General features: G+C 40.7%; 1 protein-coding gene across 4 annotated transcripts in view; it reads left to right on the forward strand.

Annotated features, from left to right (window-relative positions):
• Nucleotides 1-21,248, forward strand: part of GMEB1 (glucocorticoid modulatory element binding protein 1) — a 37,999-nt gene that overhangs the window by 5,464 nt on the left and 11,287 nt on the right. For 3 of the 4 annotated variants that reach the window (XM_043574253.1, XM_043574252.1, XM_043574254.1), the window contains 6 exons: nt 1,863-2,016; nt 9,885-9,997; nt 10,703-10,827; nt 12,362-12,465; nt 17,506-17,663; nt 20,773-20,904. In XM_043574253.1, coding sequence (XP_043430188.1) covers nt 1,889-2,016; nt 9,885-9,997; nt 10,703-10,827; nt 12,362-12,465; nt 17,506-17,663; nt 20,773-20,904 — 760 coding nt within the window. In that variant the 5' untranslated portion in view covers nt 1,863-1,888. The remainder of the gene's footprint in view (nt 1-1,862; nt 2,017-9,884; nt 9,998-10,702; nt 10,828-12,361; nt 12,466-17,505; nt 17,664-20,772; nt 20,905-21,248) is intronic. The other variant, XM_043574255.1, reaches the window with a different exon arrangement.

The following is a 21,248-nucleotide window of genomic DNA, read 5'->3' on the forward strand; positions in this document are numbered from 1 at the left end:
CTCCTTAGTTTCTGGCTTGAGAAAATGGGTGGAGGATAGTGCCATTTACTGAGGAGGGAAACAAGAGCAGGTTTGTGAGAGAACGTGAGTTCAGTTTAAGGTGCTTACAAGATAAATTATAAGAGGCTTTTGGGTACAGGTGGTAGAGAATTCAGGAAAGAGGTTTGAATGTGAGAATCACAAAAGGCAGAAGCGTAAGTCTGCTACGAGCAATTTTAACTAGATTATATACAAACAAAAATTGATTGAACCAACATGTCAGTGCCATGATGATCAGGGCTGTGGAGACCAGCTTTTTAGAGAAGCAGCACCTGCCCTTATAGAGAGTATAGTGCAGTTATGGAGATAGAGGTCTGTTCAACTAACGACAATACAGAGCACAGTGTGATAACCACTAGAGGAAAGCTACATGTGAAGTGTTGGGGGACTGTAGAAAAGAAAATGGCTTGGCAGGGCCTCTGTGGAGGAGCGGGCTTTGAACTGGGCCTTGAAGGGAGACTGAGATGAGGGAGAAGAGAGTTTGGGCTTAAGGAATAACAAAGGTCTAAAAACCTGAAGGTACATATTGTCTGTTCAGAGCACGGGCAGAGGCTGGGTTGGCTGGCACTTCAGATTCTCAGGGAATTACAGTTGCAGATAAAACGGGAAAAATATTTTGGGGCCAAATGAGGGAGACTTTGCTTGCTGTGCTTAAGTATGCATATTGTAGGCAAATATGAGCCACGATGTGGATTCAGTTGTCTGATTATCAGTCACATATTCAAATGTGTGTCCACCGTGTCCCTACACGTGAAAGTAAACGCAGTGCTCTTACCTGTACTCTTTTTAGTGACTCCCTTCTTTGCAACTGTGAGGACTAACTACTGCAGAATATTCTGGGGCCCTCTGAGTTTTCATTAAAATTGGGATGATGCTGGGACACCTGGGTGGCTCGGTCGGTTAAGCGGCTGTCCCTTGATTTTTGGCTCAGGTCATGGTCTGCACAGGTCATGATCTCACAGTTTGTGAGATTGAGCTCCACATCTTGCTGACATTGAGGAGCCTGTTTAAGATTCTTTCTCTCTTCCTCTCTGCCCCTCCCCTACTTTCTCTATCTCAAAAATAAATAAACTTAAAAAAAAATGGGGATGATGCTTTGAGTTATGTTAGAGTCGAGGAGCACATGGTGTTGGACACTGGTTTCCCCAACAAGTCTGCAAGGGAGATGTCAGGCAAGATCATCTCTCCATTCAGTCTGAGGCAAAGAGGTAGTAAGAAACGTCTAGAGGTCATACAGTTGGATTCAGTATTTATTAAACAACCACACAATGCAAATCATTTTTCTTCCTGTACAGTTTCAGTTAGCAGATACTTATGAAGTGCTCACAAAGTACAGAGTGCTTGGTGAAGCATAATGGCTGGTTGCAAAGAAAAGAGGTGATTCTTACTTTCTAGGAGTTTACTGATGGGGTTGGAACTAGTGGTGTGCTATAAATCAGTTCTCCAGAAAAAAAAAAATACCCTGATTTGTAGTGCTTGCCAATTTCTGTGGTGTATGTACCCCCAGCATCACTGATTTCAAGCTACCAACTTGCTGTCACTAAACTCACATTTGGGAAGAGATGTGCACAATTGGTTCTCAGGAGCAGGCACCAGCACAGCACTGGGTGAATCACATATACTAAGAAAACCTAAATCAGTAAGTGAGTACGAAAGCATGTCTGGAAAGATCAGAGCCTGTCAGTCCCTTCTCACAGTTCCCATCCTTTTCAGAGGACCGTGATCTTAGAATGGGTAGTCTTAATTATCCTGATGTTCCTTTCCTAGGGTTGCTATCTTTTCAAAACCAGACAGTCACTGATGCTTCTTGTTTCTGACAACAGCCCAGCTATCTGACTTCATGTGAAAGATGGCTAATGCAGAAGTAAGTGTTCCAGTGGGGGATGTGGTTGTGGTTCCCACTGAAGGAAATGAAGGGGAGAACCCTGAAGACACTAAAACCCAAGTGATCTTGCAGTTACAGCCTGTGCAGCAAGGGTAAGTAACCAAAGATTTGGGTAGTCTGAAAAATTTGGGAGGTTTAAAGAGTGGGGAAATTTTAGCTTTGTGGTTGCTTAGCACAATGGAACATTTAGCACCAATCTTTCAGAATGTATTTATAATGTATCGTGTGCTCTATTTGTTATTTTAATACTTATTACAACAGTAAACTGTGTCTTTGTCTCTCTCCCTCTTCACTGTAAGCTCTTTGAGGGTAAGTTACATAGCTCCCTCTTCTTATTTATCCACACAGTTTAGCATAGGGACTTGATACATGTTTACCGAAAGACAGTGTAGTTAGAGTCAGAGGAGATTAGGCAAGGCAACTGCAAAACTTTTCCTACCAGAAGGGATCTGGACCCTAAAGGATGGACAAATTAATCAAGCTTAGTTAATCAAATAATTACAAAGTGTTACAAAGTGTTGGAAGTATATTACAAAGTGTTGGAAGAAATATAGCACATGGTTCCCACCATCATGGAGCTTGCAGTCTAGTTGTACAAACCAAAAATACATATATGTAAATAAAGAGGTCACTTAGATGGCAAAATCTAAGAAGTGCTGAGTGTCATGGTTAGAAAGTAGCTTGAATTAAGAGGATCACTATGAATTTGAAAGAAGAGGGGCGCCTGGGTGGCGCAGTCGGTTAAGCGTCCGACTTCAGCCAGGTCACGATCTCCCCGGTCCGGGAGTTCGAGCCCCGTGTCAGGCTCTGGCCTGATGGCTCAGAGCCTGGAGCCAGTTTCCGATTCTGTGTCTCCCTCTCTCTCTGACCCTCCCCCGTTCATGCTCTGTCTCTCTCTGTCCCAAAAATAAATAAACGTTGAAAAAAAAATTTTTTTTAAAAAGAAAGAAGAGATAAGATTTTTAAATGGTCTTGAAGGTTAAATAAGAATTAGATCTACAGAGAGAAGGGAGAGAGAGTTGTTTTATCTTGAGGAATGTATAAAACATTCTTCATAGGATTAGAAATGTTCTTGGGGTGCCTAGCCAGCTCAGTCAGTGGCGTGTGCCACTCTTGATCTCAGGGTCTTGAGTTCAAGCCCAATGTTGGGTGTAGAGATTACTTACAAAAAGAAAAAGAAATGTTCTTGGGCAAACACATAATCCAATCCCAATCTACTAAGTAATGTACCTTGTCTTAAACACTTCTGGAGAAAGATAGTTAACCTCTCTCTTGGTAACATAAAAAACTTTTTAGTGTAAGAAATTTCATCAGGTGCCTGGGTGACTCAGTCAGTTAAGTGTCTGGCTTAGGCTCAGGTCATAGTCTTGAGGTTCATGAGTTCTAGTCCTGCATTGGGCTTTCTGCTGTCAGCAAACAGCCTGCTTTGGATCCTCTGTTTCCCTCTCTCTCTGCCCCTCCCCCACTAGCATGCACTCTCTCTCTTTCCCTCTCTCTCTCTTTCAAAAATAAACATTTAAATATATATATATACATATGTATATGTATATACATATACATATGTACATATGTATATACATATACATATGTATATACATATACATATATACATATGTATATATGTATATATACATCTATATGTATATATATATATCTCCATAATTTGCTGACATTTCTGAATATTGAAGGAAATATTCTAAGATCTGTAAGGGAAAGTTGATATAAATACTGACAGGGGCACCTGGCTGGCTTAGTAAGTGGAGCATGTGACTCTTTATGTCAGGGTTGTGAGTACAAGCCCCACTTTGGGAGTAGAGCTTACTTAAAAAAATGAAATAAGTATTGACATATAATGGATAAAGTGATTAAAAATTTTAATCAATTAAGTGGCACCAAAAGATTATGCATACTTATTCAAAATCACTTGTTTGGGATTTCATTTGTTACATACACACACATACTTGTAGTTGTTACCCTTTGAGGAAGGGTAACATGAGGAAGATTCTTTTGTGCATGGCAGCTTTATTTTCTCCTGGAATCATTGTTTCTTCTATCTTTTCTAAAGTGCTCCAGTTGTCGCTTTCCTATCCCTTCTGGAGACAGAAAACGCTTCTCAACTACTTAGAGACTTAATTATTTTGAAGATTAGTTCCACTTACTTTGTGTGTGTATATGTCTTTTTTAATTTTCCAAATGGCATTGTCTTTTCGGGAAAATTCTCGTTGCCTGATTAGACATCTTTGTACTACATATGGACTCCCCAACCTACTGGTTTTTTTTGTTTTGTTTTGTTTTAATTTTTTAAAAATGTTTATTTTTTTTTGAGACAGACAGAGACAGAATGCGAGTGGGTTGGGGCAGAGAGAGAGGGAGGCACAGAATCTGAAGCAGGCTCCAGGCTCCGAGCTGTCAACACAGAGCCTGACGCGGGGCTCAAACTCAGAAGCTGCGAGATCATGAACTGAGCTGAAGTTGGTCGGATGCTCAACCAACTGAGCCACCCAGGCGCCCCCCCCTCCAACCTACTGTTTACACTGAATTTACCATATAAGCTAGTGATACATTTTCAGGTTCTGCATTTTGAGATGCCTGCCAATCAATGTTTAATTGATTTCTCTAGTTATATTTTTTAAAATTAATTTATTTTTAAGTAATCTCTGAGCCCAATGTGGGGCTTGAACTCACAACCCCAAGATTGAGAGTCCTAGGTTCTACTGATTGAGTCAGCCAGGGGCCCTGTATTTTTTAATTATTTGGATATTTTGTTGCATTTTAGCAGAGAACAGAAATATTGATACTAGTGATAAGCAGTGCAGGTGTGAAATAGAGGTTTCCACTTATGGAATAAATAAGTCACATCATAAAAGGGACCGCATTAAGGAATATAGTCAGTGATAATTGTAATAGGGATGTATACGGACAGATGGTAGCTACATTTGTGGCAGGCAGCATAATGTATAAATTTGTCGAATCCATTTTGTTGTACACAGTGAAACTAATGTAATACTATATGTCAACTATACTCCCCACCCAAAAAAAAGGTATAGGCCTCATCAATTTAATACTGTTGAGACAAAGATAGAAATCATGAGGTCTTTAGCCTCAGTCACACGTAACCTGATTGGCTACAGATTCAAGCATGAGGGAAAGAAACGATCAAAGAACATGTATGCATTGCTGGGAATAAATTGGAAAAGATATTCAAAAGGCAAAAAATAGAGATTTTCTATAAATGTTTTTTACTGTTTATTTTTGAGAGAGAGAGGCAGAGCACAAGCTGGGGAAGGGTAGAGAGAGAGGGAGACACAGAATCTCAGACAGGCTCTGAGCTCTGAGCTGTCAGCACAGAGCCCAATGCAGGGCTCGAACTTTCGAACTGCAAGATCATGACCTGAGCCAAAGTTGGTTACCTAATTGACTGAGCCACCCAGGCACCCCTCTATAAATATTTTTAGATTTCAATATATAGAACTCTTCTTGTATGTCTTTTTTAACTTTTACATATATGATATTTTATACTTTTTCAAGTATGCATTATATACATGTTTCCAGGAATACATTATCAAGCAAAAGTAGTGTGTCTGGTAATGTTCTCTTGATATAAATACATAGAATCTGACATACTGAATAAGATGACACTTTTTTTTTATGACACTTTCATAATAACACTAGATTGGCTTTAAAATATGTCCACATTTAACTCTATTATTATTTTTTTAATATAGATACTAAGGTATCTAGAAGGCTTTTAATCCTAGGAGATTTTCAGCATAGAAGATTTGTTCAGCATGTGCTTTCTCTAAAAAAAATAAAATGGCTATTAACTTTTTCAAATATAATTTCTAATACTCAAAAAGTTGTGGGAGCAGGGGGTACCTGGCTGGCACAGTTGGTAGGGCACATAGTTCTTGGTCTCAGGGTTGTGAGTTCAAGCCCCACGTTGGGCATAGAGCTTAGTTTAAAAAAAAAAAGTTATCAAGGGGAGTGAAGGTACTATGATTCCTTCATTGTTCTTGGCTGTCCAATTCATTGTGGATTCATAATAGTTTTTTTTTTTTAATTTAATTTAATTTTTTAATTTACATCCAAGTTAGCATATAGTGCAACAATGATTTCAGGAGTAGACTCCTTAGTGCCCCTTACCCATTTAGCTCATCCCCCCTCCCACAACCCCTCCAGTAACCCTCAGTTTGTTCTCCATATTTAAGAGTCTCTTATGTTTTGTCCCACTCCCTGTTTTTATATTATTTTTGCTTCCCTTCCCTTATGTTCATCTGTTTTGTATGGATTCATAATAGTTTTTAACATCACCAGGGACTGGTGATTTTAGTGTACTACGTAAATTTACTGAGCGTCCTGACTAGCTTTTTTTTTCTCCTGTAGAGGACATTCAATCCAAATGTATTGGAATAGTTCAGTTTGAAGAGTATTGGCCCTACTTTCCCTTTCATGCTCAGATCCCTCTCTCCCTCTCTAGCAGAAAGTTTAAAGCCTATAGTATAAGCTCTTTCAAATCAGTAAGGTACCACTTAGTTTATGTAATAATCTTAATCTAACGTTCAGTTAATCAGAATTTCTTCCCTTAACATTCTGGATAAAAAGAACTTAACTATAGGGGCGCCTGCATGGCTCCATTGGTTAAGCATCTGACTGGCACAGGTCATGATTTCACAGTTTGTGGATTCGAGTTCCACATTGTGCTCTGTGCTTACAGCTCGGAGCCTGGAGCCTGCTTTGGATTCTGTGTCTCCCTCTCTCTCTCTCTGCCCTTCCCCCGCCTGTGCTCTGTCTGTCTCTCAAAAATAAATAAACATTTAAAAAATTAAAAAAAAAAAAAGAACTTAACTATATGTGGGTTTTCAGAGAATTAGAATACAATGATGCAGACTTAATTTTAAAGCTCTAGTAAACATAATTTTACCTTCCTTTGGTGATTCACAAGGCATGTCACTATCTTACAGTCCCTTAACATTTCAACATATTTTATGATTTTGTACTATAGTTGTAGTAGATATAGAGAATTAAGCTAAATCCATTACTATTCTGAGTTGCTTTAGGAAATTTTTTCTTTTTCTTTTTTTTTTAAAGTTTATTTTGAGAGAGAGAGCGTGTATGCACGCGAGCAAGATGGGGAGGGACAGAGAGAGAGAGAGAATCCCAAGCAGGCTCCATGCTGTCAGCACAAAGCCTCATGTGGGGCTCAATCTCACACACTGTGAAATCATGACCTGAGCCAAAATCAAGAGTTAGACATTTAACCAACTGAGCCACTCAGGTGCCCTAGAAATTTTTTTCAATAAAACCTTGTTTACTCATAAAAATATAGACTGTGCCCCTACTTCCCACTACAAGTGCAATTCACTGGTTGTTGAAATTATGTATAAATAAGAATTTTTTTTTTAAGTTTATTTATTTTGAGAGAGAGAGAGAGAGCATGGCAGGGAAGAAGCAGAGAGAGGGAGAGAGTGACAATCCCAAGCAGGCTCCATGCCATCAGTGCAGAGCCTGATGTGGGTGTCCAAATCGTGAACCATGAAATCATGACCTGAGCCGAAATCAAGAGTCAGCCACTTAACTGACTGAGCTACTCAGGCGCCCCAAGAATTTCACCCTAAGGAAAAAAAAAGGATTTTTGCACATATTGGTCAATTTAGAGTGAGTTTACTGAACTTATTTGAAGCAGTGATTATTCATGTTTATCATAATCCTCATTCACCAACCAACCACTTATTGGGTGCTTTGTCGTGTTCCAGTTAGTATTTGACACAGTAGACATACAAAATTGAATAAGTAAATAAGACATAATCTCTGCTCTCAGGGACCTCTTAGACCATGCCCAAGGGAAGGCAGACAGGTAAACAAACATATAATATGAAGTGTCATATGTGTTGTAACAAAGGCATAAAGTACAGTTGGGTCAAAAGAAGGAAGTAGGTGATTATACTGGAGGGACTGATATGGAAGGAAAAGCATCATAGAGGCTACTGACTACAAAGCAAATAGACGGGCACCTTGCAGGCTCAGTGAGTAGAACATGCAATTCTTGATCTTAGGGTTGTAAGTTCAAGCCCCATGTTGGGTGTAGAGATTACTTAAAGTCTTGGGGCACCTAGGTGGCTCAGTCAGTTGAGCTTCTGACTCTTGATTTCGGCTCAAGTCATGATCTCACAGCTCACGGGATCGAGCCCTGTGTTGGCTCTGTGGTGACAGCATATAGCCTACTTGGGATTTTCTCTACCCCTTTCCCCACTCATGTGTGCTCTCCTTATCTCTCACAATAAATAAAATTTAAAATAATAAATAAATAAATAAAATCTTTTTTAAAACCCCACAAATACACAAATAGATGGGGAAGCATGTTCTGGGGAAAGCGGGAAATAAGAACAAAGATAGAAGGTATAAAAGAACATGACAGTTCTGAAAACCACAAATAATTTGGTATGAGTGGGGCTTGGATTATAAGGTGAGGTTTAGGGAGAGCTGAAACCAGGGGCCAGATCTTAGAGCAACTTAAATATCCTATTAAGGATTTGGGGCTTTATTATAACAGCAAGTAGAGGGTTCTTGAAGGGATTTCCGAAGGGATTTCTGTGATCACTCTGGTAGGAATATAGAAGATCAGGTGGATGCAAGGAGACTAGTTCAGACTAGAGATGATGCAGCCTAAATTAAGGCAGTAGCAGTGGAAAAAGAGACAGGGAGGCTGGCTGGTGTTAAGGAGATACATCTGGTAGGATTTGGTGGCTGAGTATGTGGGAGGTGAGGAGGAGGAGGAGGGAGAAATCTGATGAAATTCCCAGGCTTCTGTCTTAGGCTATAGAATGCTAGGAGGTGCCATTAAGAAAGATAGAGAATAGAAGAGTGTTTTGGGAGAGGGAAGAGAACTTGGTTATTTTAGACATAATGAATTCCACAAAGTCCTGCGGTACATCCAAATGTATTTATTCATTTAGCAGTTAATTGTATCCTGGTGTGAAATTTAGAGGAGAGGTCTGTGCTAAAGGTGTCACCATGGGGTGGGTGATCACTGAAAGAAGGGATATTATTCAGGCAGTGCTTTCAAACAAGATGCAATAGTTAATGCATTAAGTTTATTATAAAAATTAAACAGAGGTCATCAGCATATTTTATTAGGTTATTTGAGCACATTTCTTAGAAGGTAGAGACATTTAGAGACTTTCCCTGAGGTGGTATCTCTAATTAATGCTAGTTACTTTGGGCATAGTTGTGTTTTTTTTTTTTGTTTTTTTTTTTTTTAACGTTTATTTATTTTTGGGACAGAGAGAGACAGAGCATGAACGGGGGAGGGGCAGAGAGAGAGGGAGACACAGAATCAGAAGCAGGCTCCAGGCTCTGAGCCATCAGCCCAGAGCCCGATGCGGGGCTCGAACTCACAGACCGCGAGATCGTGACCTGGCTGAAGTCGGACGCTTAACCGACTGCGCCACCCAGGCGCCCCTGGGCATAGTTTTTAACTAGGCTCTGCTCATGTCAATAGTTTGGTTACGAGTCTTTGAAAAATGCAGAAGTGCTAAAAAAGACTGAAGTGTCTAGATTCCAACAAAGGACATCAACTTGTGTGGTCAATGGGTTCTTCCTGTCTTGAACTGTCCAGCAGTATTACTTTTGAATCTTGCTAGGATAATTGTATAATATGACTTAGTCTTATAGTTGAAGCAACATTTTATGTCAGAAGTGTTTAAATTTAGGAAGGGAAGAGTCTGGTGTAAGGACAGTAGCAAGAGGAATTTGGCTTTGAGGTGAGGAAAGTTGTTGATTCTTGTGCATGGTAGCGGCTGCTAAGCTGTCCTCGGCAGCTTGAAATGTAAATACAGTGGGGAACTAGTCAAAGCACTAACATAGTGTTGTAAAGTGTATTTATTTTATTCCTTTTGAGATAGATTATAAGAAATTTCTTAACTCCATGCTGTGAATATTAATTTTTTCATGATTTATGTAGTTTGTTTATCGATGGACACTTTTACAACAGGATTTATGAACCTGGGTCCGAGAACAACACGGCAGTCGTGGCAGTAGAAACTCACACGATTCACAAAATTGAAGAAGGGATTGGTAAGTCTTTCGTTACTTTCTCGCCTTTGACCCTAGCTTCCTTGCTTGAAATTTGTTGCCTTTTATGCCTTATGTCCCCCCTCCCATACCCAGTATGCCCCACCAATGCTGCAGCCATCGATTTGATGGCGCATCTAGAGACACCACTGAGATGCTAGAGCTGTCAGTTGATTGTTTAACATCAATTTGCTAGGATGCTGAAAAGATTTTTTTATCTACAAAAATTCCACAAAGAAATTGGAGCCTCAAGGTTGATCCTGTCATTAGAGAAGTTGCTGATGAGGACTTATCAGGTGTTGATTGGAAGGCAATCAGTGGAAAGAAACTGAAAAAACAAACAAATTTTGAAATTAGGCAAACCAGATTTTAAATCCTGTTTTCTCACTTCTTAGCTGTGTGTCCTTGGGAAAGTCACTTCACCTTTCCAAGTCCCACATGCCTACATAGGAAACAATCACTGCCTCACAGGATTGTTGTAAGAACTAAATAAGATTAAGCATGTGGAAGCATATAGGACAGTGTCTGACACATAGTGTGAGCTTGGTAAGAAACCTGGTGTGCCAAACTTCTTGCAGAAGATTCCTAAACAATACCAGCCAATGTGAACTGTTAGCTCCTTAGAGGAACCAGGAAACTAGAGATTTTGAATTAAGCTTTTGGGGGAAAAGTGTACAATAAATAATTGATATTTTTTTCTGTTTTCAGATGCAAGCACTATAGAAGCAAATGAGGATATGGAAATTGCTTACCCCATAACTTGTGGGGAGAGCAAAGCCATTCTCCTCTGGAAGAAGTTTGTATGTCCAGGAATAAATGTGAAATGTGTCAAGGTAATTGTCTTTTCTCCTTGCTGGGGCCTGTTTTGGGGCCCCTTGTTTTCAAAGAGTATAGTTTCAGTACCTCTTCTCTCTCGTCTACCATATCAGTGTTTTCAGTTTTGTGGCTGGTCCCGTGCTGTCACGGTAGAAAAAATTAAGGACTTTGGAGGGAAATTGACCTGGATTCAAGTTCCACGCAGAGTACAAGATCTATAAGAGCTGAGAACTTGTTTGTCTTGTTTATCAGTGTATCCCTAGCACCTAGAATGATGTTTGGTATATTTATCAATAAATATTTGTTGAATGAATGAATGAATGAAGTCCCATATCTATGACTGACTAGCTAGGTGACCTTGAATAAGTTATTTAATATTTCAGAGGCTCGTATGTTGTTTTTTTTTTTAATTTTTTTAACGTTTATTTATTTATTTATTTATTTATTAAAAAAAATTTTTTTTTTCAAAGTTTATTTATTTTTGGGACAGAGAGAGACAGAGCATGAACGGGGGAGGGGCAGAGAGAGAGGGAGACACAGAATCGGAAACAGGCTCCAGGCTCTGAGCCATCAGCCCAGAGCCTGACGCGGGGCTCGAACTTGCAGACCGCAAGATCGTGACCTGGCTGAAGTCGGACGCTTAACCGACTGCGCCACCCAGGCGCCCCACGTTTATTTATTTTTGAGACAGAGAGAGACAGAGCGTGAATGGGGGAGGGTCAGAGAGAGGGAGACACAGAATCCGAAACAGGCTCCAGGCTCTGAGCTGTCAGCACACAGCCCGACGCGGGGCTCGAACTCACAGACCGTGAGATCATGACCTGAGCCGAAGTCGGCCGCCTAACCGACTGAGCCACCCAGGTGCCCCATAGAGGCTCGTATGTTAAAAGACGAATAATCATATGCACAACACACACACATACTATAAGGTTGCTAGCACATGAAATGAGATAATATGTGTAAAATGCCTTACACAAGTGTGCATTATGGTAGAGGTTATTGAAATTTATCACTGATAAAAATAAATTTTCAGGAGAGCACAATGTGGAAGTAATTGCTTATTCTGTCTCCAGTGGTAGTCACGACGGTACCCGTAGATAGTAGTCACCACCTTTGGTATCATCCTAGAATCATGAAGGATTGCAGAATTTTGAAGCTCTGCAGTGATAATGGTTTCTATGCTAGTCTTTCCACCATATCTTGAATCTTGTCATTAGGGCTAGGTAGGTTATTTCAGTTTATTTAAACAGCCTTTGCAACATTGAACCCAAGTACCTGATTTAGGGCATAAATGGATTTCAGATGTTAATCAGTATATTAATCTCTGATCATCCTCGTGTCTTCTGTAGCTTTGTACCAAGACAGGGCACTATGCCCAGGGAAGGGTCATCTTCTCTGGCACAACAGGGCAGAAGGCTGGAAGATACAAGGCTATGACTTAAGATGCCATCTGGGCACTTTTCGTATGTAACAAGTAGAGTTACCTTTCTTTCCCTCTTGGCCTGCGTCAGTTGACCTTGATTTATTTTGGATTTTTTCCTTTTCCTTTAGTTCAATGATCAGTTGATCAGCCCCAAGCATTTTGTTCATCTGGCTGGCAAGTCTACCCTAAAGGACTGGAAGAGAGCCATTCGTCTGGGTGGAATCATGCTCAGGTGAGCTTTTAACAAGCACATACCAGGGTGCCTGGCAGGCTTAGTCAGAAGAGTGTGCACCTCTTGATCTCAGAGCTTCACGTTGAGTACAGAGATTACTTTTTGTTTGTTTGTTTTTTCAATTTACTAGATTACTTTAAAAAATTAAAAAATTTAAAAAAATAAGCACATACCTTTCAACTGACTTTGGGGCACTTAATTATGGTAGAATATAGATAATTCCATATTTTCTCTTCAGTTTGAAATTTTTATTCCCTCTGAAGAATTGGCTTGAGCAACCCATGTATTGACTTTCATCAGTTTGTTCTTCATTTTTTTTTAAGTTTATTTATGTATTTTGAAACAGGGAGAGTACAAGCAGGGGAGGGGCAGAGAGCAAAAGAGAGAGAGAATCCTAAGCAGGTTCTGCACTGTCAGCACAAAGCCTGATATGGGGCTTGAACCCATGAACCATGAGATAATGACCTGAACTGAAACCAACAGTTGGATGCTCAATCGACTAAGCCACCCAGGCACCCCAGCTTGTTCTTAAAATCCCTGTAAGAAAAGGAAGATTGAATTAAATTAATTCTTCCCAGCATTTAAGGCAAATTTTTTCTAATGTCAGGATGTTAGGATCCTTTCTGGACAGAGAAGTTTGGGAGTAGATGACAGTCCTACTTGAGATCACCAAGGGCAGGCAGAGCTAAGCCTGGTGCTGAGGAAGCATGATTAACATGGAAAAGTATAGGCTGACAAGTTCTGGGATAATATGGTAAAATGGAGGGTGCTGTTGATAAGTAACAGTCATGCTTAGTGAATGCAATCTTTGCCATCATTGAACCACAGAAATAAACTTGAGACTGTGTAATGCCCTTGAGATGCCGGGGTGGCCCAGTCAGTTAAGCGTCCGATTCTTGATCTCTGCTCAGGTCTTGATCTTAGTGTGTGAGTTCACTCCCCATGTTGGGCTCCATGCTGGGCATGAAGCCTTATTTTTAAAAATGGGGCACCTGTGCGGCTGAGTCACTTGAGTGTCTGACTCTTGATTTGAGCTCAGATCAGGATCTCATGGTTGGTGAGCTCAAGCCCCACATTGGGCTCTGCGCTGACAGCACAGAGCCTGCTTGAGATTTCTGAAATCTCTCTCTATCTCTCTCTACCTCTCCCCCATTCAGGCTCTTTTTCTCTCTCAAAATAAATAAATAAACATGAAAATAAAACTAGGAGCACCTGGGTGGCTCAGTCAGTTAAGCATCGGACTCTTGATCTTGGCTCAGGTCATGATCTCACAGTTCATGAGTTTGAGCCCCTTGTTGGGCTCTGTGCTGACGGCATGGAGCCTGCTTGGGATTCTCTCCTTTACTCTCTGCCCCTCCCCTCCCCCATGTGCATGCTCTCTCTGTCTCTCCTCCCTCTCAAAATAAATAAGTAAACATTTAAAAAAAGTAAAAAACAAAAAAAGGATGTGTAATACCATCACTCCTATCTCTTTATACAGCAAATATATTATTGTAATCCCCCCGCCCCCCGTGAAGATTAACATTATTTGGTAATTCTTGAGCACTCACTTACTGATAGAAAATTTTAAATTGTGGTCAAGAATGGAAAGTGCCCCACAGAACATGTATCAATAGCTTTGAGAACATCTTACTCTTTATCTTTAATTTTTTTTTTTAATTAATGTTTATTTATTTTTGAGAGAGAGAGCTTGAGTGGAGGAGGGGCAGATAGTGTGACAGACAGAGGATCCAAAGCAAAGTGGGGTGGGCTCTATGCTGACAAGCAGAGAGCCCAATGCGGAGCTTGAACTCATGAACCATGAGATCATGACCTGAGGTGAAGTTGGTCACTCAACTGACTGAGCCATCCAGGTGCCCCTGTCTTTAATTCTTTTTAAGGAATCTGTCCTAAGAAAAATCTATAGTGCTTGTAGAGATTCAGGCATAAAAATGTTCATTGCAGGGGCCCATGGGTGACTCAGTTGGTTGAGCATCCGACTTCAGCTCAGGTCATATCTCACACTTTGTGGGTTCGAGCCCTGCATTGGGCTCTGTGCTGACAGCTCAGAGCCTGGAGCCTGCTTTGGATTCTGTGTCTCCTTCTGTCTGTCCCTCTCCTGCTCATGCTCTGTCTTTCTCTGTCACTAAAAATAAATAAAGGTCAAAAATATTTTAAAAAAAATGTTCATTGCAACATTATTTATTATGTTGAAAATTATAGTCTGCTTTAATATATATTCAAGGTATATCTAAAGTAAACTTGTGGCTCATCTAAATATATATGAGTATATACTATGAGATATTATGATGTCATTAAAAAATGAGGTAATTAAAAAAAAATTTTTTTAATGTTCATTTCTGAGAACACGAGTGGGGGAGGGGCAGAGAGAGAGAGAGAGGGAGACGCAGAATCTGAAGCAGGTTCCAGGCTCTGATTTGTCAGCACCGAGCCCGATGCAGGGCTCGAACCCATGAACTGTGAGATCATGACTTGAGCCGAAGTCAGTCGCTTAACCAACTGAGCCACCCAGGCACCCTGAGGTCATTTTTTAAAAGATTTTACTTTATTTATTTGTTTATTTTTAAGTTTATTATTTATTTTGAGAGAGTGAGTGGGGGAGGGGCAGAGGGAAAGGGAGAAAGAGAATCCCAAGCAGGCTTTGCACTGTCAGCGTAGAGCCCAATGTGGGACTTGAACTCACGAAGCATGAAATCATGGCCTGAGCTGAAGTCAGGCACTTAACCAACTGAGCCATCCAGGTGCCCCAAAATTGTATTTATTTTTTAATTTAATTTAATTTAAAAAATTTTTTTAACCTTTATTTTTGAGAGAGAGACAGAGTTCAAGCAGGGGAGGGGCAGAGAGAGAGGGAGACACAGAATCCAAAGCAGGCTCCAGGTTCTGAGCTGTCAGCACAGAGCCTGATGTGCGGCTTGAACTCATGAACTGTGAGATCATGACCTAAGCCAAAGTTGGACACTTAACCAACTGAGCCACCCAGGTGCCCCTAAATTTTTTTTTTTTTTTTTTTTTTTTTTTGAGAGCAAGTGAGCAAGTGGGGGTGGGGGAAGGGGCAGAGGTAGAGAGAATCCCAAGTAGGCTCTGCGCTCAGTGCAGAACCCAGTGCGGGGCTCCATCCCCATGAGCCAAAATCAAGAGTCCGCCACTCAACCAACTGAGCCACCCAGGCACCTCTTAATTTTTTTTTTTTTAATATTTATTTATTTTTGAGAGAGAGAGAGAGCATTAGTGGGGGAGGAGCAGAGAGAGAGAGGGAGACACAGACTCCAAAGCAGACTCCAGGCTCCAGGCTCCAAGCTGTCAACACAGAGCCTGACGTGGGGCTTGAACCCACAAACTGTGAGATCATGACCTGAGCCAAAGTCAGATGTTTAACTGACTGAGCCACCCAGGCGCCCCCCAGGCACCTCTTAATTAAGATTTTACTTTTAAGTAATCTCCGCACCCATCCTGGGGCTCCAACTCACAACCCCCAATATCAAGAGTTTCATGCTCCACTGACCCAGGTGCCCCTGGGTCATTAAAATATTTCTGAAGAGTTTTTACATGGAAAACTGCTTATGATGTAATGAAAGAAAGAAAACAAAACATAACATTGGGGGCACCTGGCTGGCTCAGTCAGTGGAACCTGTGACTCTTGATCTCAGGGTTGTGAGTTCAAGCCCCATACTGGGTGTAGAGATTACTTAAAAAAGTGTGTGTGTGTGTGTGTGTGTGTGTGTGTGTGTGTGTGTATGTGTGTGTCCACACACACACGCAATTGATTAAACAATGTGATGACACATATATGTGTTTAATCACAATTAATGTGATTTTAGTTGTGTTAAAAAACACACGTATGGGGACGCTCAGTCGGTCAAATGTCTGACTCTTGATTTTGGCTCAGGTCATGATCTCAGTTCATGGGATCAAGCCCCAGGTGGGGCTCCCCGCTGACAGCATGGAGACTGCTTGAGGTTCTCTCTCTCCCTCTCTACCCTTTCCCTGCTCACATGCATGCTTACTCTCTCTGTCAATAAAAACAAAAACAAAAAAAACCTAGACACCTATGTATGTAAACTTTAGTAGAAGAAAATATGCCAAAATGTTAGTTATCTCTGTGTTGTCGGATTCTTTAAATGGCAGTTGTTTTCTTTATAGTTTTCTGTATTTTCCACAGAAAAATGTTAATTTTTTTCTTCAAGTATTATTTTAATAGAGACACATTAAAAAAATTTTCATTACAGATGATTTGTATGCAGAAATCAGTGGTTGAAGGAAATTGGGAAGGAATACTTTTAACTTTTATTTTTGTTGTTCTTGGCCGGTTCTTTTTTGCCCAAAAAAAACAAGCACATGCCAACTTTCCCCAAATGTAAACAGGAGTTAGAATGCTTGAAAGATCTTTAGTGAAAGCCAAGTCATGTTATAACATAGAGTATACTATAATTAAAATACCCCATGGGTTTGTTCATAGTCTATAATAACAATCTCTTGTGAATCCAGTTATAAGGGCGATTTATAGTAGGGTTTAGTATAATCAACTTTGCTCTGTATTTATAGGAGAGTTGCTATCCATCTTTGCTCTGTGTTTATAGGAGAGTTGCTACCTTTTTTTTAAGGAAAGAAATTGCTGAAGTTTTATGTCTCCAAAAGTGACAACAGATCTTGCTGGTCTAGGAATACTAATACATCAGAATCTCATCACAAAATTCTTATTCCCCTGTAGCATTTCTCAGTTGTGCTGGGATATGAACTAGTCTTTTCCCTTTTGGGTTTGGTTTCAATGAGATTCTATGGGGAAACTCAGCTGTTGTCAGGAGTGTGGACCTAAAGCTTGGTGATAACGGGAAATGAGAGAATACTCATAATGAGCAGACTAGGAATGTGGGTGGGACCAATGAAAATTATAATCCCAGTTAGAATTTTTGCAACCTAATGACTTAATGCTAATCTATAGAGTAGACTCAGCAACTTTGTCTCTCTTTGTCCCAGAGGCCTAGTTCCATCTAGATGAAGTGCAGGCTGAACTGATACTTCTTGTCTCCCTTTGCACAGGAAAATGATGGACTCCGGACAGATTGATTTTTACCAACATGACAAGGTTTGCTCCAATACCTGCAGAAGCACCAAATTTGATCTTCTTATCAGCAGTGCAAGAGCTCCGGTGCCAGGACAGCAGACAAGTGTGGTGCAGACACCCACTTCGGCCGATGGTAGGGGGTAGGAAACCACCTGAAAACCCACTGTGTTTTTTAGTAACACTTTCCCCTTATTTCTCTTTTGTGTTTCCTAATTTCAATTCTCATGAGGATTGTTGTCCCTGTAAAGTATGCTAATCTTGGGTACACTTCCATGCTTTAGAAATAGATCTGTTTTCTCCTAGATGATTCCTGTTGGCCAGACCTCCTTCCGTGTTTCTTTCCTATAATGCATGGTGAACATTAGAAAGATGGTTCAGTGGTTATTATGCTTATTCAGTGGTTTCACTTTGGTGCCACTTGGCGGATCTTTGAAATTAGATTGTTTTGAAAATCCTTTGCTCTACTAGTGGTCAAGGCAGGAAGGTGGATTAAAATAGTGAATGGTTTTCAACTGTTGAGCTGAGATGTATCAAAGATAATGTATGGTTGGCTGGACTGGACTCTAGAGACTCTGATATAAGGATCAAAGAGTTCTGCCTGGAAGGGATCCAGATAATCATGTTGAGGCTTCCTCACAAATGAGGCAGGATGGGCATACACTTAACTTTGGTATCACTGACCTTGAGATTAGAGCGCTCTATCTCCAGGGAAGATGGACTCATGTGAGATAATTATTAGGGATTCAGTTAGTCCCAGGGCACCTGGCTGGCTCAGTTGGAAGAGTGCACAACTCTTAATCTCAGGGTCATGAGTTCGAGCCCCACGCTGGGTGTAGAGATTACTTAAACAAACAAACAAATTTAGGGGAAAACAAAGGATTCAGTTAGTCCATCTGAAGACTTAGCACAGCTAAGATTCTTAGACTGTCTCAGCTACTTCCAGAAGACTTACATATGTGTTTCACAGAGTCACAAGGACACTAATGGATATAAGGGAAGTACATTTCTTAAAAATGACCTCTCAAGGTTTCTTGTGGTCAGCTCTAATATTCTGTGAGTAACCACTGGGTGAGTAGAAGCCAAATCTCTTGGAACTTAAGTTCCCTTTAGGAAAGTATAAAATGTCTAGCTGTTTGAATTTTTGGTCATGTGATTCTTCCACTTGGAAAGTAAAAACGATGAAATTATTTACTTCCTTTTTATTTGGCAAAAATTCCTTTAGTTTTGATTGTCCATATCAATATTACTTTTTTGCTTCATTATTGATATCCTCCAGCATGGGGAGTCCATACTTGTCCATATATCTACCTGGATCAGTTTGATTTTTCTCAATTGTCTTTGTTTAAAATCCTAATATATGAGGGGTGCCTGGCTGGCTCAGTTGGTAGAGCATGCAACTCCTGATCTTGGGGTTGTGAGTTTGAGCCCCATGTTGGGTGGAGAGATTGCTTAAAAAAAATAAAAAATAAAAAAATAAGGGGCGCCTGGGTGGCTCAGTTGGTTAAGTGTCCGGCTTCGGCTCAGGTCATGATCTCACGGTTTGTGAGTTTGAGCCCCACGCTGGGCTCTGTGTGACAGCTCAGAGCCTGGAGCCTGCTTCAGATTCTGTATCTCCCCTCTCTTTGCCCCTCCCCTGCTCCCCTCCCCTGCTCATGCTGTCTCTCTTTGTCTCTCAAAAATAAGTAAATGTTAGGGGCGCCTGGGTGGCTCAGTCGGTTAAGCGTCCGACTTCAGCTCAGGTCATGATCTCACGGTCTGTGAGTTCAAGCCCCGCATCAGGCTCTGTGCTGACAGCTCAGAGCCTGGAGCCTGTTTCGGATTCTGTGTCTCCCTCTCTCTCTCTGCCCCTCCCCTGTTCATGCTCTGTCTCTCTCTGTCTCAAAAACAAATAAAAAACATTAAAAAAAAAAAAAGTAAATGTTAAATAAATAAACAAACAAACAAACAAACAAACAAACAAATAAATAAATAAATAATAGGGGCACCTGGGTGGCTCAGTTGGTTAACTCAGCCTCTGCCTTAGGCTCAGGTCATGATCTCACAGTTCATGAGTTCAAGCCCCATGTTGGGTTCTCTGCTGTCAGCACAGAGCCTACTTCGAATTCTTTGTCTCTCTCTCTCTGTCTCTCTCCCCTCCCCCACTCTCTCTCGAAAATAAACATTAAAAAATAAAATGTTATTATAAATATTAATAGCAAAATTTATTTTTATCTGTGAATCTGGTATTCATGGATCTCTTCTTCTCTGATTTGTTTTGGTCTCATTTCTCTTGCTTTCTCTTATATAGCCTGATAAATAAACGACAGCAATTTTTGATATTCTAGATGGTTAGTATCAAACATGCTTGTAGTAGGGCTCTTGGCTAAGCACCATACTTTTCTCTTAAATCATTTTAGATTCTTCTTATCCTCACTAAGTCTGGGGGAGCCAGCCTGGCAATTGTGCTCTCTTTCAGTCTTTCAAAAATATACCTGCTCAGGGAGCAAATTGCTCTTTTGTGATTTTGTAAGTTATCTTTCACTTTCTATTCAGAGTAAGAAGAAAGCATTCTCTTTTGCAAGGCAGGTTTTCTTTAGAAAATTCAGCATTTGGGGCGCCTGGATGGCTCAGTTGTTTTAAGTGTCTGACTTTGGCTCAGGTCATGGTCTCACGGGTTCATGAGTTTGAGCCCCGCATCAGACTCTCTGCTCTTAGCGCAGAACCTGCTTCAGATACTCTGTCTTTCTCTCTCTCAGCCCCTCCCCTGCTTGCACATGTGCACGCATTCTCTCCCTCTCTCTCAAAAATAAATAAACGGTAAAGAAAAAAATCCAATATTCATCCTTGCTTACAATTCTAGGTTTTTTTTGTTTTTTTTTTTTAATTTTTTTTTTTTTCAACGTTTATTTATTTTTGGGACAGAGAGAGACAGAGCATGAACGGGGGAGGGGCAGAGAGAGAGGGAGACACAGCATCGGAAACAGGCTCCAGGCTCTGAGCCATCAGCCCAGAGCCCGACGCGGGGCTCGAACTCACGGACCGCGAGATCGTGACCTGGCTGAAGTCGGACGCTTAACCGACTGCGCCACCCAGGCGCCCCTACAATTCTAGTTTTTAATATATGGACCTACAGGCAAAAGGCCAGAATGTTAAAATAACAGGGTTTTGGGTTTTTTTTGTTTTTTTTTCAGCTATATGAGATAAAGGATAGCTATGACTTTTCATGAAATTCACTGACTTTACCTCTAATGGACTGCTTTTAGGTAGCATCACACAGATTGCCATCTCGGAAGAGAGCATGGAAGAGGCAGGGCTGGAATGGAACTCAGCTCTCACTGCTGCTGTCACCATGGCTACAGAGGAGGGTGTGAAGAAAGACTCAGAGGAAATTTCAGGTACTTTACTATGAGGCTGAGATATCTTGCAGGGATTTGTGCCCCTTCTCACCATTATGATTATGGACACAGAAGGCCTCTTAATTACTTTTGCTGGTTTTTCTCATGCATATTAATACTAATTATAGCTGCACAAATTGTATTTTAATGCATGCAACAACAGCCCTGCACAGTCACATTTTACATAGGAAGAAATTGAGATTCAGAAGGGTTCAGCAGCTTGCCTAAGACCTGTCACACCACCAGTAGTGTCAGAGCTGAATTCAGCTGTTTGACTCTGTAGTCCAATGCTTTTCATCCTGTCAGCCTCCAACTTTGGAACGTTTCTTAGATAAACCAAGTAG

This window comes from Prionailurus bengalensis, chromosome C1 (assembly GCF_016509475.1).
Source record: "Prionailurus bengalensis isolate Pbe53 chromosome C1, Fcat_Pben_1.1_paternal_pri, whole genome shotgun sequence".
NCBI lineage: Eukaryota > Metazoa > Chordata > Mammalia > Carnivora > Felidae > Prionailurus > Prionailurus bengalensis.